Genomic DNA, 16053 nt, shown 5'->3' with positions numbered 1-16053 from the left:
GGTCAACTCCGCCCCGCCGCGGGGGCCACTGGGAATTGTAGTTCCTTGAGGCCTCGCGAGGCACCCTGGGAACTATAGTTCGCCTTTCCGCTGAGACCAAACGGTTATGGGGGACGCGGGGAGAGAGGGGCAATTAGAGAGCGGGAGTGAAAGGACAGTGGCGGTATTGGAAGACCATTTAACTCCTTCGGGGAGAGAAAAGTCATCCTGTTCGCTTAATAACCCACGAGTCAGTAATTTTTAAAAAAAATCCCTATATGTGTCAGGCACACCTTCGGTTATTTTCAAAGTAATTTTCTACGTTGTGCACAGTTCTGTGAGATGGGATAAGTGCTGTTGAGGAAACCAAGGCTCGGGAGGGTCACGCAGGCAAAACCCTGTCTCTGGAACCCGAACTTCATAGAGTTCCTTCAGGCCACGACCCTCGGGGGAAGGAAGTCAGTCCTAGAGAGGAGATTTTAGGGGGACGCGCCGAAGTGGAGGAGTTCAGCCTCCCGGGCGGCAGAGGCTCCGGGCCCAGGAAGGACTGGGATTTCCCGAGAAGGACCAGCTTTCGCCGGGAACGGAGAGAAAGAGGCGACACAGAGAACCCTTTGTCCCGCCGCGGGATGACCTGCCAGGCGCGGGGGCAGCTGTGGGCTGGCGGGGGCCTCGGCTGGGTTCGCGCCCTCTCCGACGGGCCCCGGTCTCCCGCGGGGAGCTGGCCCCGCCCCCCCAGCGAGGGGCACGCCCCGCCCCCGCCCGGGCCTCCGGGGGTCAGCCGCCCCGCGAGGCCGTGTCCAGGCGGCGGGACCCCGGGCTCAGCCCTGGGCGGACTCGGCTGCAGTGGTCCTCCCAGTCCGCCCGGGGCGCTGTGGCTGCGGCTGGCCCGAAGTGGGTGGCGAGGCCTTGGGGAGGAAGGGGAGGGAGGAGAGGGGAGAGGAGAGGGGGGGTGTCGGAGGCGCCCGAGCCGAGCCAGGTCAGCGGGGCGGGCGGGGAGGAGGAGGAGCCGGGGCGTGCTGGCGGGCGGCCGGGTGGCGGCGGCGGCATGGCGGAGCCGAGCGGGGCCGAGACGAGGCCCCCCATTCGGGTCACCGTCAAGACCCCCAAGGACAAGGAGGAAATTGTGATCAGCGATCGCGCCTCAGTCAAGGAGGTAGTGCAGGGGGGGGGTGGGGCGGGGAGGAGCGGTCCGCGGGTCCAGGCAGAGAGGGGGTGGCTCTGGACGGTCCGGCGAGCGGGAGGGCCTGGGAGAGGAGGGCGGGGGCTCGGCGGGCGCTCGGAGGAGCGGGAGAGCGGGAGCGGCGGGTAGGGGGCGTTCTGCGGGCGATTTGGGGGAGCGTGGCGCGTGTTGGGGACGGGAGACCCAGGTTTGCCTTGTGGCCTGGACTGGGGGCGTGGTGGAGGGTGGGGTGGGGACACCTTGCGCCGGGAAGGGGCAAGTGTTTGAGGGGAGTGTGCGCCCCGGTTACTGGTCGGGGGTCGAGGCGTCCAGGCTGAGTGGGGGCCAGGCAGAGTGCTGAGCCCGGAGAGCCGGCGGGGGGCGCCACTGTGCGCCCACGAGACCGCTCCGCGTGCTCTGCGCGGGGCGGTGGGGGTAGGGCTTCCCTCCGCCCAGGTCCTTCTTGCTGATTCAAATCCTGGCGGTTGTGTGTGGTCCTCAGCCCCTCCGGGTTTGCACAATGTGCAGTAGGTGTTCAGTAAAGTCGCGTGGAATAAGGGAATATCGCCGTGTTCGCCGCCTCCCTGTGGCTGCTCCAGGATTTCACGTAGGCGGGGCTGACGGTGGGCCTTCGGGATGCCAGGGGGGAGCTGGCCGCTGCCTTTGCTCGGCAAGTGCACTGTTTTTGTTCGAGTGTGTGGTTTGGGTGCTGGTGGTAGAGTTGGGAGTCTTAATTTCCCAAGCCAGCCTTGAGTATCATCACTGTCCCCCCCCCCCCCCCAACCTGATAAAATGACTACATTCCAGAATTTAAACATTGTCCCCTGCAAAGCTGGATTTGAAATCAGCTCCCGTTGAGAGGCAGTGTTTTGGTTAAGAGCCGGGCTTTGGTGTGAAGACCTGAGTCCAGTCTGCACCGGCACGTTTCCTATCCACACTGATCCTCTTTTCTCTCATCTTTAAAGTGGAAAGAATAGTCAATGTGTATCTCATAGGACGTACTCTTTTTTTTTTTTAAACATATTTTTTATTGATTTCAGAGAGGAAGGGAATGAGAGAGATAGATAGAAACATCAATGATGAGAGAGTATCACTGATCGGCTGCCTCCTGTACGCCCCCCACTGGGATGGGGCCTGCAACCTGGGCATGTGTCCCCACCGGGAATCAAACCCGGGACCCCTCAGTCCACAGGCTGACGCTCTATCCACTGAGCCAAACCAGCCAGGGCACAGAACATACTCTTAACTCACGAATAGTTAGGTCCATAATAAATAACCGGGATCTATGTGTTGTAGTTGTTACAAGCATGCTGGGGAGAGAGAGGGGAGAGAAACCTGGGGTCCGGGAAGAGCAGGCCAGGGAAACAGGGCCTGAGTCCAAGGCTGTTGAAGGAGCTGAGGCGGAGCGTTCCCTCAGAGGGAACGGGGCAGAGGGACTGCGAGGAAGGGGCAGGTAGCAGCAAGGGCGTCCTGGGCTGCGAGAGCTGAGAGAGGAGCCTCCCACGGGGCCGTCTCCTGGGTTAGGAAAGGAGCTGCTGACTGCAGCTGGAGGGACGGAGTCAAGACTGCAGAAGGGACTTCCCGCCACGGGAGGGGGAGCCAACGAATGCGGAGGCTCTTGAAGAGTCCCTGGGGGATGGCGTCCGGGCGGCCTTTGCAGTGATCTCTGCCTCTCGATCACAGTTCAAAGAGGAGATCTCCCGGAGGTTTAAGGCTCAGCAGGATCAGCTGGTCCTGATCTTCGCCGGCAAGATCCTCAAGGACGGGGACACGCTGAGCCAGCACGGGATCAAGGACGGGCTCACCGTCCACCTGGTCATCAAGACCCCGCAGAAGTAAGTTCCGGAGAGGGCGGGCCCAGCTTCTGACTGGACCCCTTTTCCCTACCTGATACTTCACTTCCTCACCCACCTCCGCCTGGAGGGACTATGCCCGGAGGACCTAGACCAAGACCAGGAAAGTGGCTCTTGAATGGGTTGCCCAGCAGGGTTATGGGCTCACCTGCAAGGGACGGATCCTGACTTACATCTCCCAGAATGCCCTCCAGACGGGTGGTCCTAGCTCCTCCTTCCCTACCTGATTGACTCACTGCCCCTAACCTCACCCCACCCCAGCTTCAGTGTCGCCAGGATGCAGCCTGGGTTGGGGCAGTAGCTGCACACCAAGCAGGGAGATGGTTGTCTTCCCTCTTCCTGTGTTCACGTAAGCTCAGACTTTCTTCCTCTGTGCTCAGGGCTCAAGATCCAGCTGCTGCCACGGCTTCTTCCCCCTCTACTCCGGAACCTGCCTCAGCACCCTCCACCACGCCTGCTTCACCTGCCGCCCCTGCCCAGCCCTCCACCTCTGGCAGTGCCACGTCGGATGCTGGCAGCGGAAGCCGGAGGAGCAGTGGGGGGGGTCCCTCCCCAGGGGCTGGGGAGGGCCCTCCCAATGCTACCACATCCATACTCTGTAAGCCCTTAGGGACTGGGGGGGGGAGAGCCAAGAGAAGGGAGAAACATGGTCCCCACTCATGATCTGATGGGGATGGAGGACCCCTGGACATAGGACTTTCCAGTTAAGGGGAGCATGGCCAAAGGTTAGAGTAGGCGGAAATGGGGCTGCAGATATGGGGAGCCAGGGGTGAAGACATTGTAGGTAGGGACAAAAGTGGGTCCAACAGTAGCCAGTTGGGGAATATTGATTTACTCACTCAACAGGCCGTCAGGGGGTGCCCTCTCTGTGCTCAGGACTATGCCGGCTCCCAGCCTCTGCCACCATGGAGGGCTCAGTCTAGCAGGCTGACATCTCTGCCAGCAGGTTCCGGGCTGGGGCTGGGGGAATGCCTGGGAAAGGGAGTGCGAGAAGCAGAGGGGGCCCACCCTGGAGACCTGAACTCAGTGGCTCTGACCGGGTGGGGGAAGGGCTCCTGCAGCGGACCGTGACTCTGCCTCCCCCCGCAGCTGGCTTCGGGGGCATCCTCGGCCTGGGCAGCCTGGGCCTGGGCTCCGCCAACTTCATGGAGCTGCAGCAACAGATGCAGAGGCAGCTGATGTCCAATCCCGAGATGCTGTCGCAGATCATGGAGAACCCCCTGGTCCAGGACATGATGTCTAACCCTGACCTGATGCGCCACATGATCATGGCCAACCCCCAGATGCAGCAGCTGATGGAGCGGAACCCTGAGATCAGCCACATGCTCAACAACCCTGAGCTCATGAGGCAGGTGGGTGTGAGAGAGGTGGGGTGGGGGGTGCCTGCCCAGCCTTTCTTTCCCCACCTTGTCCTGCTTTGATTTGTTCATTCATTTGTTCAGCAGCCATGTTTTGCACACTTGGGGTACAGTGATAAAAAGACACAGGCCTAGCTTTTCAGGAGCTCCTGGTCTTAAAGGAAAATGGGACAAGTAAGCAGACAATGATAATACAGTATGATCAGTACTATCGTACGGATAGTCACAGGGTCCCCAGGAGCACAGAGAGGAGGTCTTGACTCTACGCGGGTTCCAAGGAGGCCTCCTAGAGGAAATGTCACCCAAGCTGAGGTCCAAGGGAGGAAGCATGAACCAGAAGAAGGGCCAATGGACAGCAATGCCAAGGCCTGGGAGTAAAAGATAGGAGGGTATTCGGGGAGCACTGAGGATGTCCAGGGCCAGGTGAGTGAGGGAGTCCCAGGTGAAGCAGTTTTGTGTTGGTCTCTGGGAGCTCCAGCTCGGGGCCCAGTCCCCCAGGGGACACGGAGAGACAGCCCCAGCAGAACTGTGGGCACCAGCGCTGGACTCACCAGGCGATAAGCTTCATTAGGACAAGGATTTGCAGGTGTTTTGCTCACTGTCTAGAATAGTGCCTGGTATATTGTAGTCACTCAGTAAATTATTGAATAACTGAATTATGGGATAAGAGATCAGAGTCATGACTTAGACATAAGGGTACCTTAGAAGAGTGTGGAGCAAATTTGGGAAGAAGAACGGGGAAGGCGTTGGATGGGAACAAGACAGCCGTACTCAGGTTTTCTGTCATGTACTGCTGTCCACTGGGATTGACACAGGCTATTTATTGAGAGTGAGCCATTGGCTCGAAAGAGAAAGCCCCACCCTCCTATGCAGTCAGGACAAAGATCTGGGGAGGGGAGGTCAAGGGTGCTGGTAGCATTGCCCCGGCTTGAATCCTTTCCCTCCTCAGCATATCACCTACCAGGAGGCAGAGCTGGTGTTGGCCGGACAGACTAACCTGGCCTTGACAACTGGCTCCACCACTGACTGGCTGTGTGTCCCCAGGCAGTGAGTCTCTGAGCCTATTTTTCCTTCTGCAAAATAGGGACAGAGATACCTACTAGGGACTATTATTGGGATTAAATGACTTGAATTCTGTAAATTAGTCCAAGGCCAGTATGTAGTAGGTGCTCGAGAGATGTTAACTTTTGTTTCTGCCTCCTCCCCTTTCCCATGTCCATTCTTACTCAATATCCTTGTGCTCCCTGACCCCTGACACCCCTGTGCACCCCCTGAACCTGAAGGAGGAAGCTGCTGCTGTGATCCCTTCTGTGATCATTGTATCTCACTGGAAAAGGCCAACTAGATGCCCACAGGGAAGGTGGTTGGGACCAGAATGACAGGAAGGAAGGAAGTCTGGTCGACTCTATTGTCTACCACAGTAGGGCAGACCCTGGACCCTGGACCCTGGTCCTGATGCAGGCCTCCTCCTCAGGCCCATCCTTTGCAGGCTTGGTGCTCTCTGGTTCTAGGGCCCATTCTGTCTCTCTGCCTTCCCCACCAGACGATGGAGCTTGCTCGAAATCCAGCCATGATGCAGGAGATGATGCGGAACCAGGACCGGGCCCTCAGCAACCTGGAGAGCATCCCTGGAGGGTATAACGCCCTCCGCCGCATGTACACTGACATCCAGGAGCCCATGTTCAGTGCTGCCCGGGAACAGGTGGGGCCAGGGGCTGGGGCGTTAGGTGGGTTGTCTGGCCAGAGATCCCCTACCTCCAGACCCAGGAGAGCCTGGGGTGCTGTCTGCTCCTCTTTCTAGTCCCACCCTCCACCCCTGAGGGTGGGCCTTGGCTTGGAAATGGTTCCCATAATGCATAGTCAGAGATGGTCCAACTTGGCATGGGACTGAGGCACTAGGGCAGAATGTAGCAGAGTTCCCCAGGGAAGTGGGTGAGGCATAGAGCCCAAGGGATTTGATGTTGTTCTGACAAACTTCTGGCACCAGGGGCTCAAAGGTTGTGGGTCAGGCCTGGGGTCAAACAGCTGATCCCAGCACAGTGTCTCAAGTGTGGTCCAGAGATCACCTGTGGTAGAATCGCCTGAGGGGCTTGTTAATGATGAGATTCCCGGTCCCCACCTTTGAGCTACTAAATGACTCAATCTCTGGAATCAGCCTCTAGGAGTATGCACTTTTAAACTTAAAACAAAAAATTTTTTAATTGATTTTAGAGAAGAAGGGAGAGGGAGAGAGAGATAGAAACATCAGTGAAGAGAATCCTTGATCAGCTGCCTCCTGCATGCCCTCTACTGGGGATTGAGCCCACAACCTGCAACCCGGGCACATGCCCTCCCCCCTCCCCAATCCAATTGTGACCTGGTTCGTGGGTTGATTCTCAACCACTGGGCCACACCAGCCAGACTGGGAATATGCACTTTAAAAAATGCTTTATGAATTCTTTCCAAATGTACAACAAATATAGATAAAAATAGAGCATTCTGTCAGATCCATGTTGCCCTAACATGTTGCCATATATAGTTTCAGTGCCTCTTTTGGTTCTTTTTTTTTTTTTTAAGTTTAATTTACATCAAATACATTTACATGTTTCAAAATTCAAAAGGTACACAAAGTAAACAAAAGGGCATTGAAAAAGCACGGAAAGGAATACAAGCTCAATAGGTTACGCAGAAGGGATCCTACTTTCTTCTCCGACCACTTCTTTCTTAGCCCAAGTTAATGACTGTTGTTAATGTTTTGTATATTTTCCTGTACATATTTAACATTTGCAAATAAGACATTACAGATAGAATAGCAGCCTTCTCTATGCTCATCTTTCCTTCTCCAGAGCTAACTGCCACCCTGAAGTTGGTGTTTGTCATTTTGATTCTTTGATTACTTATATATGTATCCATAAGTAATCTATAGTTTTGTTTTGCATATTTTTCAACCTTCTAGAAGTGGTATCATGCTGTTCATATAATTTTTAACTTGTTTTTTAAGCATTTTAAAACAGTTTTATTGAAGGATAATACACTGACAGAAAGGAGCACGTAAGTGTACAGCTTGATGGATTTCCACAAACTGAACACCTTCCCGCAACCAGTGCTCAGGCGGGAGGGAGGCTCTCACGTTACCTTTGCCTTGTGGAAAGGAAAAAGCACCATATCCGGAGTGGCCCATGATACCCAACAGGTTCCTTGTTCATGCTGCCTCTGTCCTGCACCAAGTCTCCACAAATGAGTGTATGTCTTTCTGGCTCTGCTCAGTCCCACTGGTCCGTCTGTCTGTCCCTGCAGTGCTACCACATTGTCTTATTTAAGCCTGGACATCTGGCGGAGCGAATCCCCCACCTTATTCTTAACATCATCTTGGTTATTTTGGAGATTGCTCTTTCAAATTTTAGAAACTGCTTACAGGGATCAACTATGAATTTTTAAAGGAATTTATTTATTTTAAATGTTATTTAAGTTTTTAATTTAAAATGTACATCAAAGTAATGCATTCACCTAGTTAAAAAAAAAATCAAGTAGTTGAGAGAAGCTGAAAACAAGCACTCGAGTTAATTCCGATGCACACTGAGGTGTGCGAGCCACCGGTTTAGCTAAAGGAACACAGCGGTTGGCATCCACAAACCTGGGTTCGAACACCTGCTTCACCGTTTTCTAGTGATGTGGTTTTAAGTGAGTTTCCTGGCCGCTCTAAACCTTCGCTTCCTCATTTCCACAATGGAAGCAATATATTCAGCAGAGGTTCTCAATCATTTTGGTCTCAGGATCCCTTTATACTCTTAAAAACTATTGAGGATCCCCAAAAGCGTTTGTTTTCATGGGTTAGATCTGATATGCACTGTATGTAAAATTAAAACTTAAGAAATTTTTTAAATGTTTATTAATTCATTTAAAAATAACAATAAATTCATTACATTAACATAAATAGCATATTCTTTTGAAAATAACTTTATTTTCCAAATCAGAACTTTAGAGGAAAGAGTAGCCCTATTATGTTTTTGTTGTTGTTTTTTTACAACGAGGCGTTTTTTGTTGATTCCTGTATATGCCCTGACCAGGGATCGAACCTGTAACATTGGCATATTGGGACGACACTCTAATCAACTCTGCTATCTGGCCAGGGTGTTGTTTTACATTTTTACAGATCTCTTTAATGTCTGGCTACAAAGCAGCTGGATTCTCAGATCTGCTTCTGCATTCAGTCCGCCGCGGTGTCACATGTTATGTATGCAGTCCTTGGAAAACTCCGCTCAATACTCATGAGAGGATGAAAGTGAAAAATGCAAATAACGTCTTAGAATTATAAAAATAGTTTTGAACCTTTGAGGGGTCCTAGGACCACACTTTGAGAACTGACATATTGGAGGGGTATTGTAAACATTACAATAAATGGCAGCTGTTATCACTAAAGGGAGTTTAGAAAAAGAGATTTAGTCCTTAGGGTATACCAGGAAGAACAAAACCGGGCCCCAAAGTTGGGTGCTAGTCAAGTTACCAGAACAGGAAATCTGAAACAGGGACAGAGACTGAGACCATGGTGCACGAACTCTGGCCTGCGAGCCCCGTTATCTGAACAGGCATCTGGTGAGGTGCGAGAGCCACAGCTCAGAGCAGCAGAGTCCGTGGCCCGCGTGGTCCCCATGGCCCACTTTGAATAAACAGGAAAAGTGAGTGGATGTGAAACTGCAAACTGCACGGCAGGGAGGGCTGAGGCTGCTCGGAGACCTGCTTCGGTCAGGACTGCCTAGGAACTCGGGAAAGAGGCTGAGCCAGGGAGTGGGGCTGGGACTTCCCCAGCAAGCACACCCCTTGGACAGAGGGAGGAGATCCAGGTGCTCCCTGAGGCAGCACCATCTGATGGTCCAGACCCTGAGATCATCCTGAGTGACTTGGCGGGAGCCTGGTGCTGAGGGGGGCTGCAGCAGCTGGTCTGAGGAGATAGGCTGGGCGTGGAGGGGGAAGACTGAAGGCCTGGAGGTGTGCTCCATTGTGGTGTGCCTGGAGGGACGGAGCCCACATAGGGGACCCAGGCAGTGGGGGAGGAGGCTCTGGGGAGTTAGCATTGGGCCAAGGTGGTCAGAAAAGGGGAAACTGGAGGCAAATCAGCATTGAAGGAAAAGCCAACACTTACTTATTGAGCGCCTGCGGGTGTCAGGAGCAGGGTGCGAAGATGAGTCCAATACCTGTGCCCAAGGAGCTGAGGAAAACTGCCTCGCTGCCTGCACACTGGGAACGGTGTGTGTAAAGTCCTGTGGAACAGCGGAGACTAGAGACCAAATATTTAGCGCCACCAGGGGAGAGGGGAAGCTTCCAGTTACCTGAGGGGTTCAGTTATCCAGTCTTCAGCATCAGCCAGCTCTGCCTGTAGGATAGGGGTGGAGCTGCCCTTTGTGGGGCTAAACATTGAGCTGAGGATTCCTAAGGTCTCAGATCTCTCCCTTTCCTGGGAAGGGGAGGCTGCTAGGTGAGAGGAAAGAAGGGGTGTAGCCCTTGTCCCTGCTTTGTTTCAGTCCTTAACCCGAACCCTTTCCCTCCTCCCAGTTTGGCAACAATCCCTTCTCTTCCCTGGCCGGGAACTCCGACAGCTCATCTTCCCAGCCTCTGCGGACTGAGAATCGAGAGCCCCTCCCTAACCCCTGGAGCCCCTCGCCCCCCACCTCCCAGGCCCCCGGGTCCGGTGGGGAGGGCACCGGAGGATCGGGGACCAGCCAGGTGCACCCGACAGTCTCGAACCCCTTTGGGATCAATGCGGCTAGCCTGGGGTCAGGTATGTCCTAGGGTGGAAGGAGCATAGTGGGTCTCCAGGGCAGTTCCTCTGGCCCAGGACTGAGTGGGGTTCATACTGTTTCAGAATATTGAAGACAGAGGTGAGACTATGGAAGCCACAGAGGGGGCTCGGCAGCCTGAGGCAGTGGCTCCACCCTCAGAGAGTGAGGGCTGGTCCCAACCAGGCCCTGATATCATTGGGAGGGACCTAAGAATTGGCTCACCAATAAACCAGCCCCACCTTCTAAGCTCTTTCAGCACGAGTGGTACTGTCCAGTGTAAAGGGGTCAGAGGGGATGAGGATGTGGAGAGGAACCAGGGCAGACCTGGGGACACAGGGCAGATGCCCGGGCGGGGGGTGGGAGGGGTGCGGGGGGGGGGGCATGCAGAGCTGCCAAGCACAGGGGTGCATGTTGTGACTGCACCACCCTGGGGAGCCCCATTTGTCTGGACTCTGGCTCTACTTACGACCCAGGGGATGTCTGATAGATGCCCTGATTTTCCTGTTCCCTGGGGGACATCTTTATTGGGAAAGTCCCTTCCCCTCTATGTGCTTCAGTTCCCTTATTTATAAAATAAGGGACTTGAACCTGACTCATGGTTTTAAAAGTACGCTCCTGCGTTCTGGAGGGTCTGGGCCATCTTCAGGATGAGAAAGGACCGAAGGGCTCTAGCCCCGACCATGCTTGGTTTCTGCATGAGATTTGGTTTGAGGAAAGAGTCTCTGCTGCTAAGACAAGTTTGAAAACCATGGATCTAAGTCAATGGTCGGCAAACTCATTAGTCAACAGAGCCAGAAATCAACAGTACAACGATTGAAATTTCTTTTGAGAGCCAATTTTTTTAAACTTAAACTTCTGATGCCACTTCTTCAAAATAGACTTGCCCAGGCCGTGGTATCTTGTGGAAGAGCCACACTCAAGGGGCCAAAGAGCCGCATGTGGCTCGAGAGTCACAGTTTGCCGACCACGGATCTAAGTGATCTTTAGTCAAATCCTTTCCAACTCCGACATTATCTGAGCTTGTGAAAGGAACAGGGCAGGAATCAGACCCAGTTTCCGGCTGGCTTGTCTTGTCCTTAGCAGAGTGGATGGGTAAGGGGCCAGGCCAAAGCGGGAGTCAGGAGAGACGACCTCGCCCAGGACCTGGGCGCCCATTGTACCGTTGCCTTTCTGGGTTTGGTAACCACTCGGTGTCTGAGGTAAGGTAGGTTGATGTGACATCTGGTTTCCATCTGGACCCCTTCTCTCCTGTTTGGTTTGTTTTTTCCTCCTCGCCTTAGGGATGTTCAACAGCCCGGAAATGCAGGCCCTGCTCCAGCAGATCTCTGAGAACCCCCAGCTGATGCAGAACGTGATCTCCGCCCCCTACATGCGCAGCATGATGCAGACGCTCGCCCAGAACCCTGACTTCGCCGCTCAGGTAGGAACTGTTCCAGGGGAGCGCACTGGGGGCAGTCACTTGTGGTCAAACACTCGGGAGCCAGACTGCCTGGGTTTGTATCTCAAGCATCAGCACTTCCTAGCTGTGTAAGTTAAGCAAGGAATTGAACCTCCCAGCTTCCTCAGCTGTACACTGGTAACAGCAGTTCCTCCTAGATTTGTGAGGATTAATGAGTTGATGCATCTAAAGTGCTTTGAACTTGGCATGGCACATCGTGGGCATTGTGTGCTCGTCATTATCAGACCCGGGGCTGAGCAGCCTGGCTCCTGATGTCGTCGTTGCCTGGAGTATAGTTCTATTTCCTCTCGCTGTCCCACTTAGGCCTTCGGGATACTTTGAGACCCTTGGAAAAGCTGGCCAGTTTCCTGCAGTGGTAGGGGTGCCGAGGGAGACTGAGGCTGTGGGGGATTCTTAGGGTGGGTAGGCCCAGGCCTCCCCCTACTACCTTGACCCTGGCAGATGATGGTGAACGTGCCGCTCTTCGCGGGGAACCCCCAGCTTCAGGAGCAGCTCCGCCTGCAGCTCCCAGTCTTCCTGCAGCAGGTGAGTGAGGAGCCTAGAGGGCGGGGGGCGGACCCCGAAGCCCAAGGGGTGGAACTGCAGGGACGGGGCAGAGCTTGGCCCTGGACTCGGGGTTTCGGCTGCTTCCTGTCTCCTGCCACCTCCCATTGCCTTCTCTGCTCATTTCCCACCAGATGCAGAACCCAGAGTCACTCTCCATCCTTACCAACCCCCGCGCCATGCAGGCGCTGCTGCAGATCCAGCAGGGATTGCAGACCTTGCAGACTGAGGCCCCCGGGCTGATACCCAGGTGAGGGTAGGAGGCAGGTGGGCAGCAAGGTTCTGGCGACTTCTCCCCTCAACCCCTCCCTCTGCCACTCCGAGCAGCCGTGTGTCTGTTTTCCTGTTTCTTCCAATTGCTTTCCTTCCGGATCTCACGTTCCCATCCCTTTCTCAGAGGCCGTCTCCCACCTTTTGGTCTCTTTTGTCTGCAGCCTTGGCTCCTTCGGGATGTCCCGGACCCTTGCACCCTCAGCAAGCAGCAACGCCGGGCCTGCACCCGAGGCCCCCACCTCCTCACCAGCCCCACCAGCCACTTCTCCCTCGGGGGCTTCCAGTGCTCAGCAGCAGCTCATGCAGCAGATGATCCAGCTTTTGGCAGGAAGTGGAAACTCACAGGTACACGGGCAGCGGGGCTGGTGCTGGAACCACCACTCCATCCTGGTGGTGTCAGGGGTCGCAGTAGAATGGAGAGAGCAGAGCAGGCTTGGAGGCAGCCAGACCTGGCTGAGACCCTAGTCTGCCACTTTCTAGCCTTGGGCAAGTTACTGATCTTCCCTAAGTGCAGTTTCCACAGCTGTAAAATGGAGATAAGAATAGTAATAGCACTTACCATGTGCTCATTTAATTTACTTCTCACAACAGCCTTGTGAGGGAGCTGTTATTACAGTTCCTGTGTTACAAAAGGAGAAAACTGAAGCCCAGGGTGATTAAGGGGCTTGCTCAGTTAAAAGCCAGTAAGTAATGGAGCCAAGATTCAAACCGAGGCATGCTGGCTCCAGGATTTACACTGTAACTACTGTGTTTTACCACTTCTACTTATACCATGGGATTTTTTTAAAAAATATTTTTATTGATTTCAGAGAGGAGGGGAGAGGGAGAGAGAGATAGAAACATCAATGATGAGAGAGAATCCTTGATCAGCTGCCTCCTGCATGTCCCCTACTGGGTATCAAGCCCGCAACCCAGGCATGTGCCCTTGACCGGAATCGAAACTGGGACCTTTCAGTCCTCAGGCTGACGCTCTATCCACTGAGCCAAACTGGCTAGGGCCATGGGATTCTTTTGATAATTAAATCAGCCTCCATCTCTGAGACCCGAGAAGAGGATTATGAGAGGTGAGTTAAGTAAAGCCTGGGGTACAAAGTGAAGGCTAGGGGTTTGAGGGAGTGAGGATGACCTGGGGTAAACCTCTTAACCTTCCTCCGTCCTTTGTAACTCATCTGGGAAAGCCTGTCAATAGAAATGTAGGTAGGCCCGGCTCTGTGCAAAAGCCGAACCGAGTGATCGCCAAGGTGGAGCCCAGCTTAAATCCCGCGGGTGCCTGGAGCACTGCGCGCAGCAGCCAGGTGGCCTGTGATTGCTGGGCTCCTTCCAGCTGAGTCGTCTGTTCATGATCTAGGCCAGTGCTTCATCAACATGCCTTGGAAAACACTCCTAGGAGATGTTTGTAGGAGTGTCAAATATGAAAAGCCTTCCTCTTGTAAATAGCTATGTTTGTGGATTGGTTAGAATTAAACAGATTCTTTCTTTCCTGGAGCCATTCTCTGGCCGTTCCTATGACTGTATGTGTGAGGATGGCTAGGAGGGGGTTTAGAGGTGATGGTTAGTACACATCTTATCCACCACAGAGCATTTGGAGTACCTGTTAACATCTCCAGACTGTTGATGGAAAGTAGTTAGGAATATAAGCTGACCGAAGCCTGTCTGTTACTCGAAATCTGTTACTTGAAATTTTAAGAAAGACACCTCCACTTCATTATTGCTCAGTTGTTTGCAGCTCACCACCCTGCTCCATTGATTGGCTCTGAGGATGTTGGAGAAGACCTGCAGGTTGTCTTCTCTTCGTTATAAACCCCCAGCTTCTGAAGTTGGTCCTGTGCCCACTTCACAAGGCCTGTCCCCTGTAGGTGCAGACGCCAGAAGTGAGATTCCAGCAGCAGCTAGATCAGCTCAACGCCATGGGCTTCATCAACCGGGAGGCTAACCTGCAGGCCCTGATTGCCACAGGAGGGGACATCAATGCGGCCATTGAGAGACTCCTGGGCTCTCAGCTCTCCTAATCCTGTGGCCGTGCCTCCTGCTTCTCCCTTCCCTGGATGCCAGCCTCTGGTTCCTGTCAGCTCCTTCCCTCTGCAGCTTGTCATCCCTGTCTTCTTCCTGTCCTCTCCAGACACAGGGTGGCTTTAGAGGCTTGGACCCCAACCCTGTAGCTCTGCCTGAGAATTTTGGTTCTACTTCTACTTCTTACAGAATCTTCTCTCCTGCTCCTGCTTGAGCAGTACTATTTCACGGTCTTCACGGTTTTGTTGATTGGCCCCACAACCGCCTTTGCAATCTGCACACTTCTCAGCGGCAGCACAGAGTTGAAGGAGGAACTGACTCTCTGGTTATTGGAACATGGTCTTTCACCTGTACCACTAGGGTTTTGCTCGTCTCATGTTTACTTTTGGTAACTCTCTTCTTTCTTTCCCCACCCCCTCTCACCTCCAGCCTAACCAGTGCTAGAACTTCATCCTCTGAAGGAGGGGCAGGTGAAGCAGGCTGAGATTTTCCTCCTCGCCCCCTGAAGTGCTTTTTTATGGGGTCTGTTGGGACTTCCAGGGGGAGGAAGATGCCTGTTCTTCCTGTCTGAAGGAGGAGATAAGACACAGTCCTCTGAACAAGGAATTAGCCAGCCCCGGACCAGCCCAACAGAGACTGGTGCCCAGGAGAAGAGCCTGAGATTTCTGGTTCAGGCGTGGCAGAGGAGGCTTAGATAGAGATGCTAATGTAGCTTGAGTTGAAAGGGGCTCAATGAAGCTAAGGGAGATGGCTCACAAGGGGCCATATTGGCTCCATTTCCTCAAACACACATGCTTATGTACACACACACACACACACACACACACACACACACACACATTTCCATGAACCCAGGACCTGTCTGTGTCCCCAGGTACCAGTGATTTGAGCCCCCCTTAAAAGACATGAAGCGGGTTGGGGTCTGGCTCGGCAGTGGGTGTGTGTGGTGGTGGGATGCATATGGGTTGAGTAGAAGTGGATTCTTTGCTGATTTCTGGTTCAGAGCTCCCCCCACCAGAGAAATAGGCAAAAGGGCTAGTCTAGGGCAGGGATATGTACAGCCCAGGGAGCTAGGCCCCTCGGGCCTCTGGATGCTGGGTAACCCAAGGGTAGTGTGGATACTCCTTCTACCAGGACTGTGACCAACACCCTTACACCCCTCTCCTGATTGCTTCAGGGAATGGTAGAAGGGTCTTTCCATCTAGAGCCTCTGGCCCTTGCCCTTTGAGTTCTTCATGGTTTCCCTCCAGGCCAGAAAGTTCTATTTGAGAAGGAAAGGAGAGGCTGGCAATGCTGCCTTTGATCCGGAGTTGGACATTACTATATTGGAGCACACAGGAGGCTCATAGCACCTCCTCTCTCTGCTACTTAGCCCAGCTGCTTGGAGGGCCCATGGCTGAGAATATGGAGGCATGAGAACAGAATTTTCTCCAAGTGGGAAAGGGTCCCAAGCACTCCAGAGAGGGTATCTGCGTGGCTCCTCTCCATCCTTCCCTCAGCTCCACACTGGCCTTTGTAAATAAAGGGCGTGGTCTTTGTTGTGAGTGTGTCTTGGTGTTTGTTTTCTGGGGGGGCGGGGGAGACTAGCTGAAGATAACTTCTTTGTCTTAGAGGGTTTTATAAAGTGGATCTAGAGGAATTTGAAGTTCAGTTCACTTAC

General features: G+C 53.7%; 1 protein-coding gene across 2 annotated transcripts; it reads left to right on the top strand.

The window, feature by feature from the left end:
* Window positions 1-987: 987 nt before the first annotated feature.
* Window positions 988-15937, top strand: UBQLN4 (ubiquilin 4). 2 transcript variants are annotated; one of them, XM_079760506.1, is made up of 11 exons: window positions 988-1135; window positions 2825-2976; window positions 3375-3592; window positions 4084-4346; window positions 5896-6054; window positions 9882-10107; window positions 11389-11528; window positions 12009-12092; window positions 12245-12360; window positions 12545-12728; window positions 14240-15937. In XM_079760506.1, exons 1-11 carry the CDS (start codon window positions 1028-1030, stop codon window positions 14390-14392), a joined length of 1803 nt encoding a protein of 600 aa, XP_079616632.1. In that variant the 5' UTR covers window positions 988-1027; the 3' UTR covers window positions 14393-15937. The 2 variants fall into 2 exon arrangements, with proteins under 2 accessions (XP_079616632.1, XP_079616633.1); XM_079760507.1 differs by lacking the exons at window positions 988-1135; window positions 2825-2976 and having other exon boundaries at window positions 3575-3592; window positions 3841-4346.
* The last annotated feature ends 116 nt before the right edge of the window (window positions 15938-16053 follow it).

Source organism: Cnephaeus nilssonii (assembly GCF_951640355.1).
Source record: "Cnephaeus nilssonii genome assembly, chromosome: 21".
Taxonomy (NCBI): Eukaryota; Metazoa; Chordata; class Mammalia; order Chiroptera; family Vespertilionidae; genus Cnephaeus; species Cnephaeus nilssonii.
The sequence above is the reverse complement of the archived record's forward strand: the minus strand, read 5'-3'. Positions and strand labels throughout refer to the sequence as shown.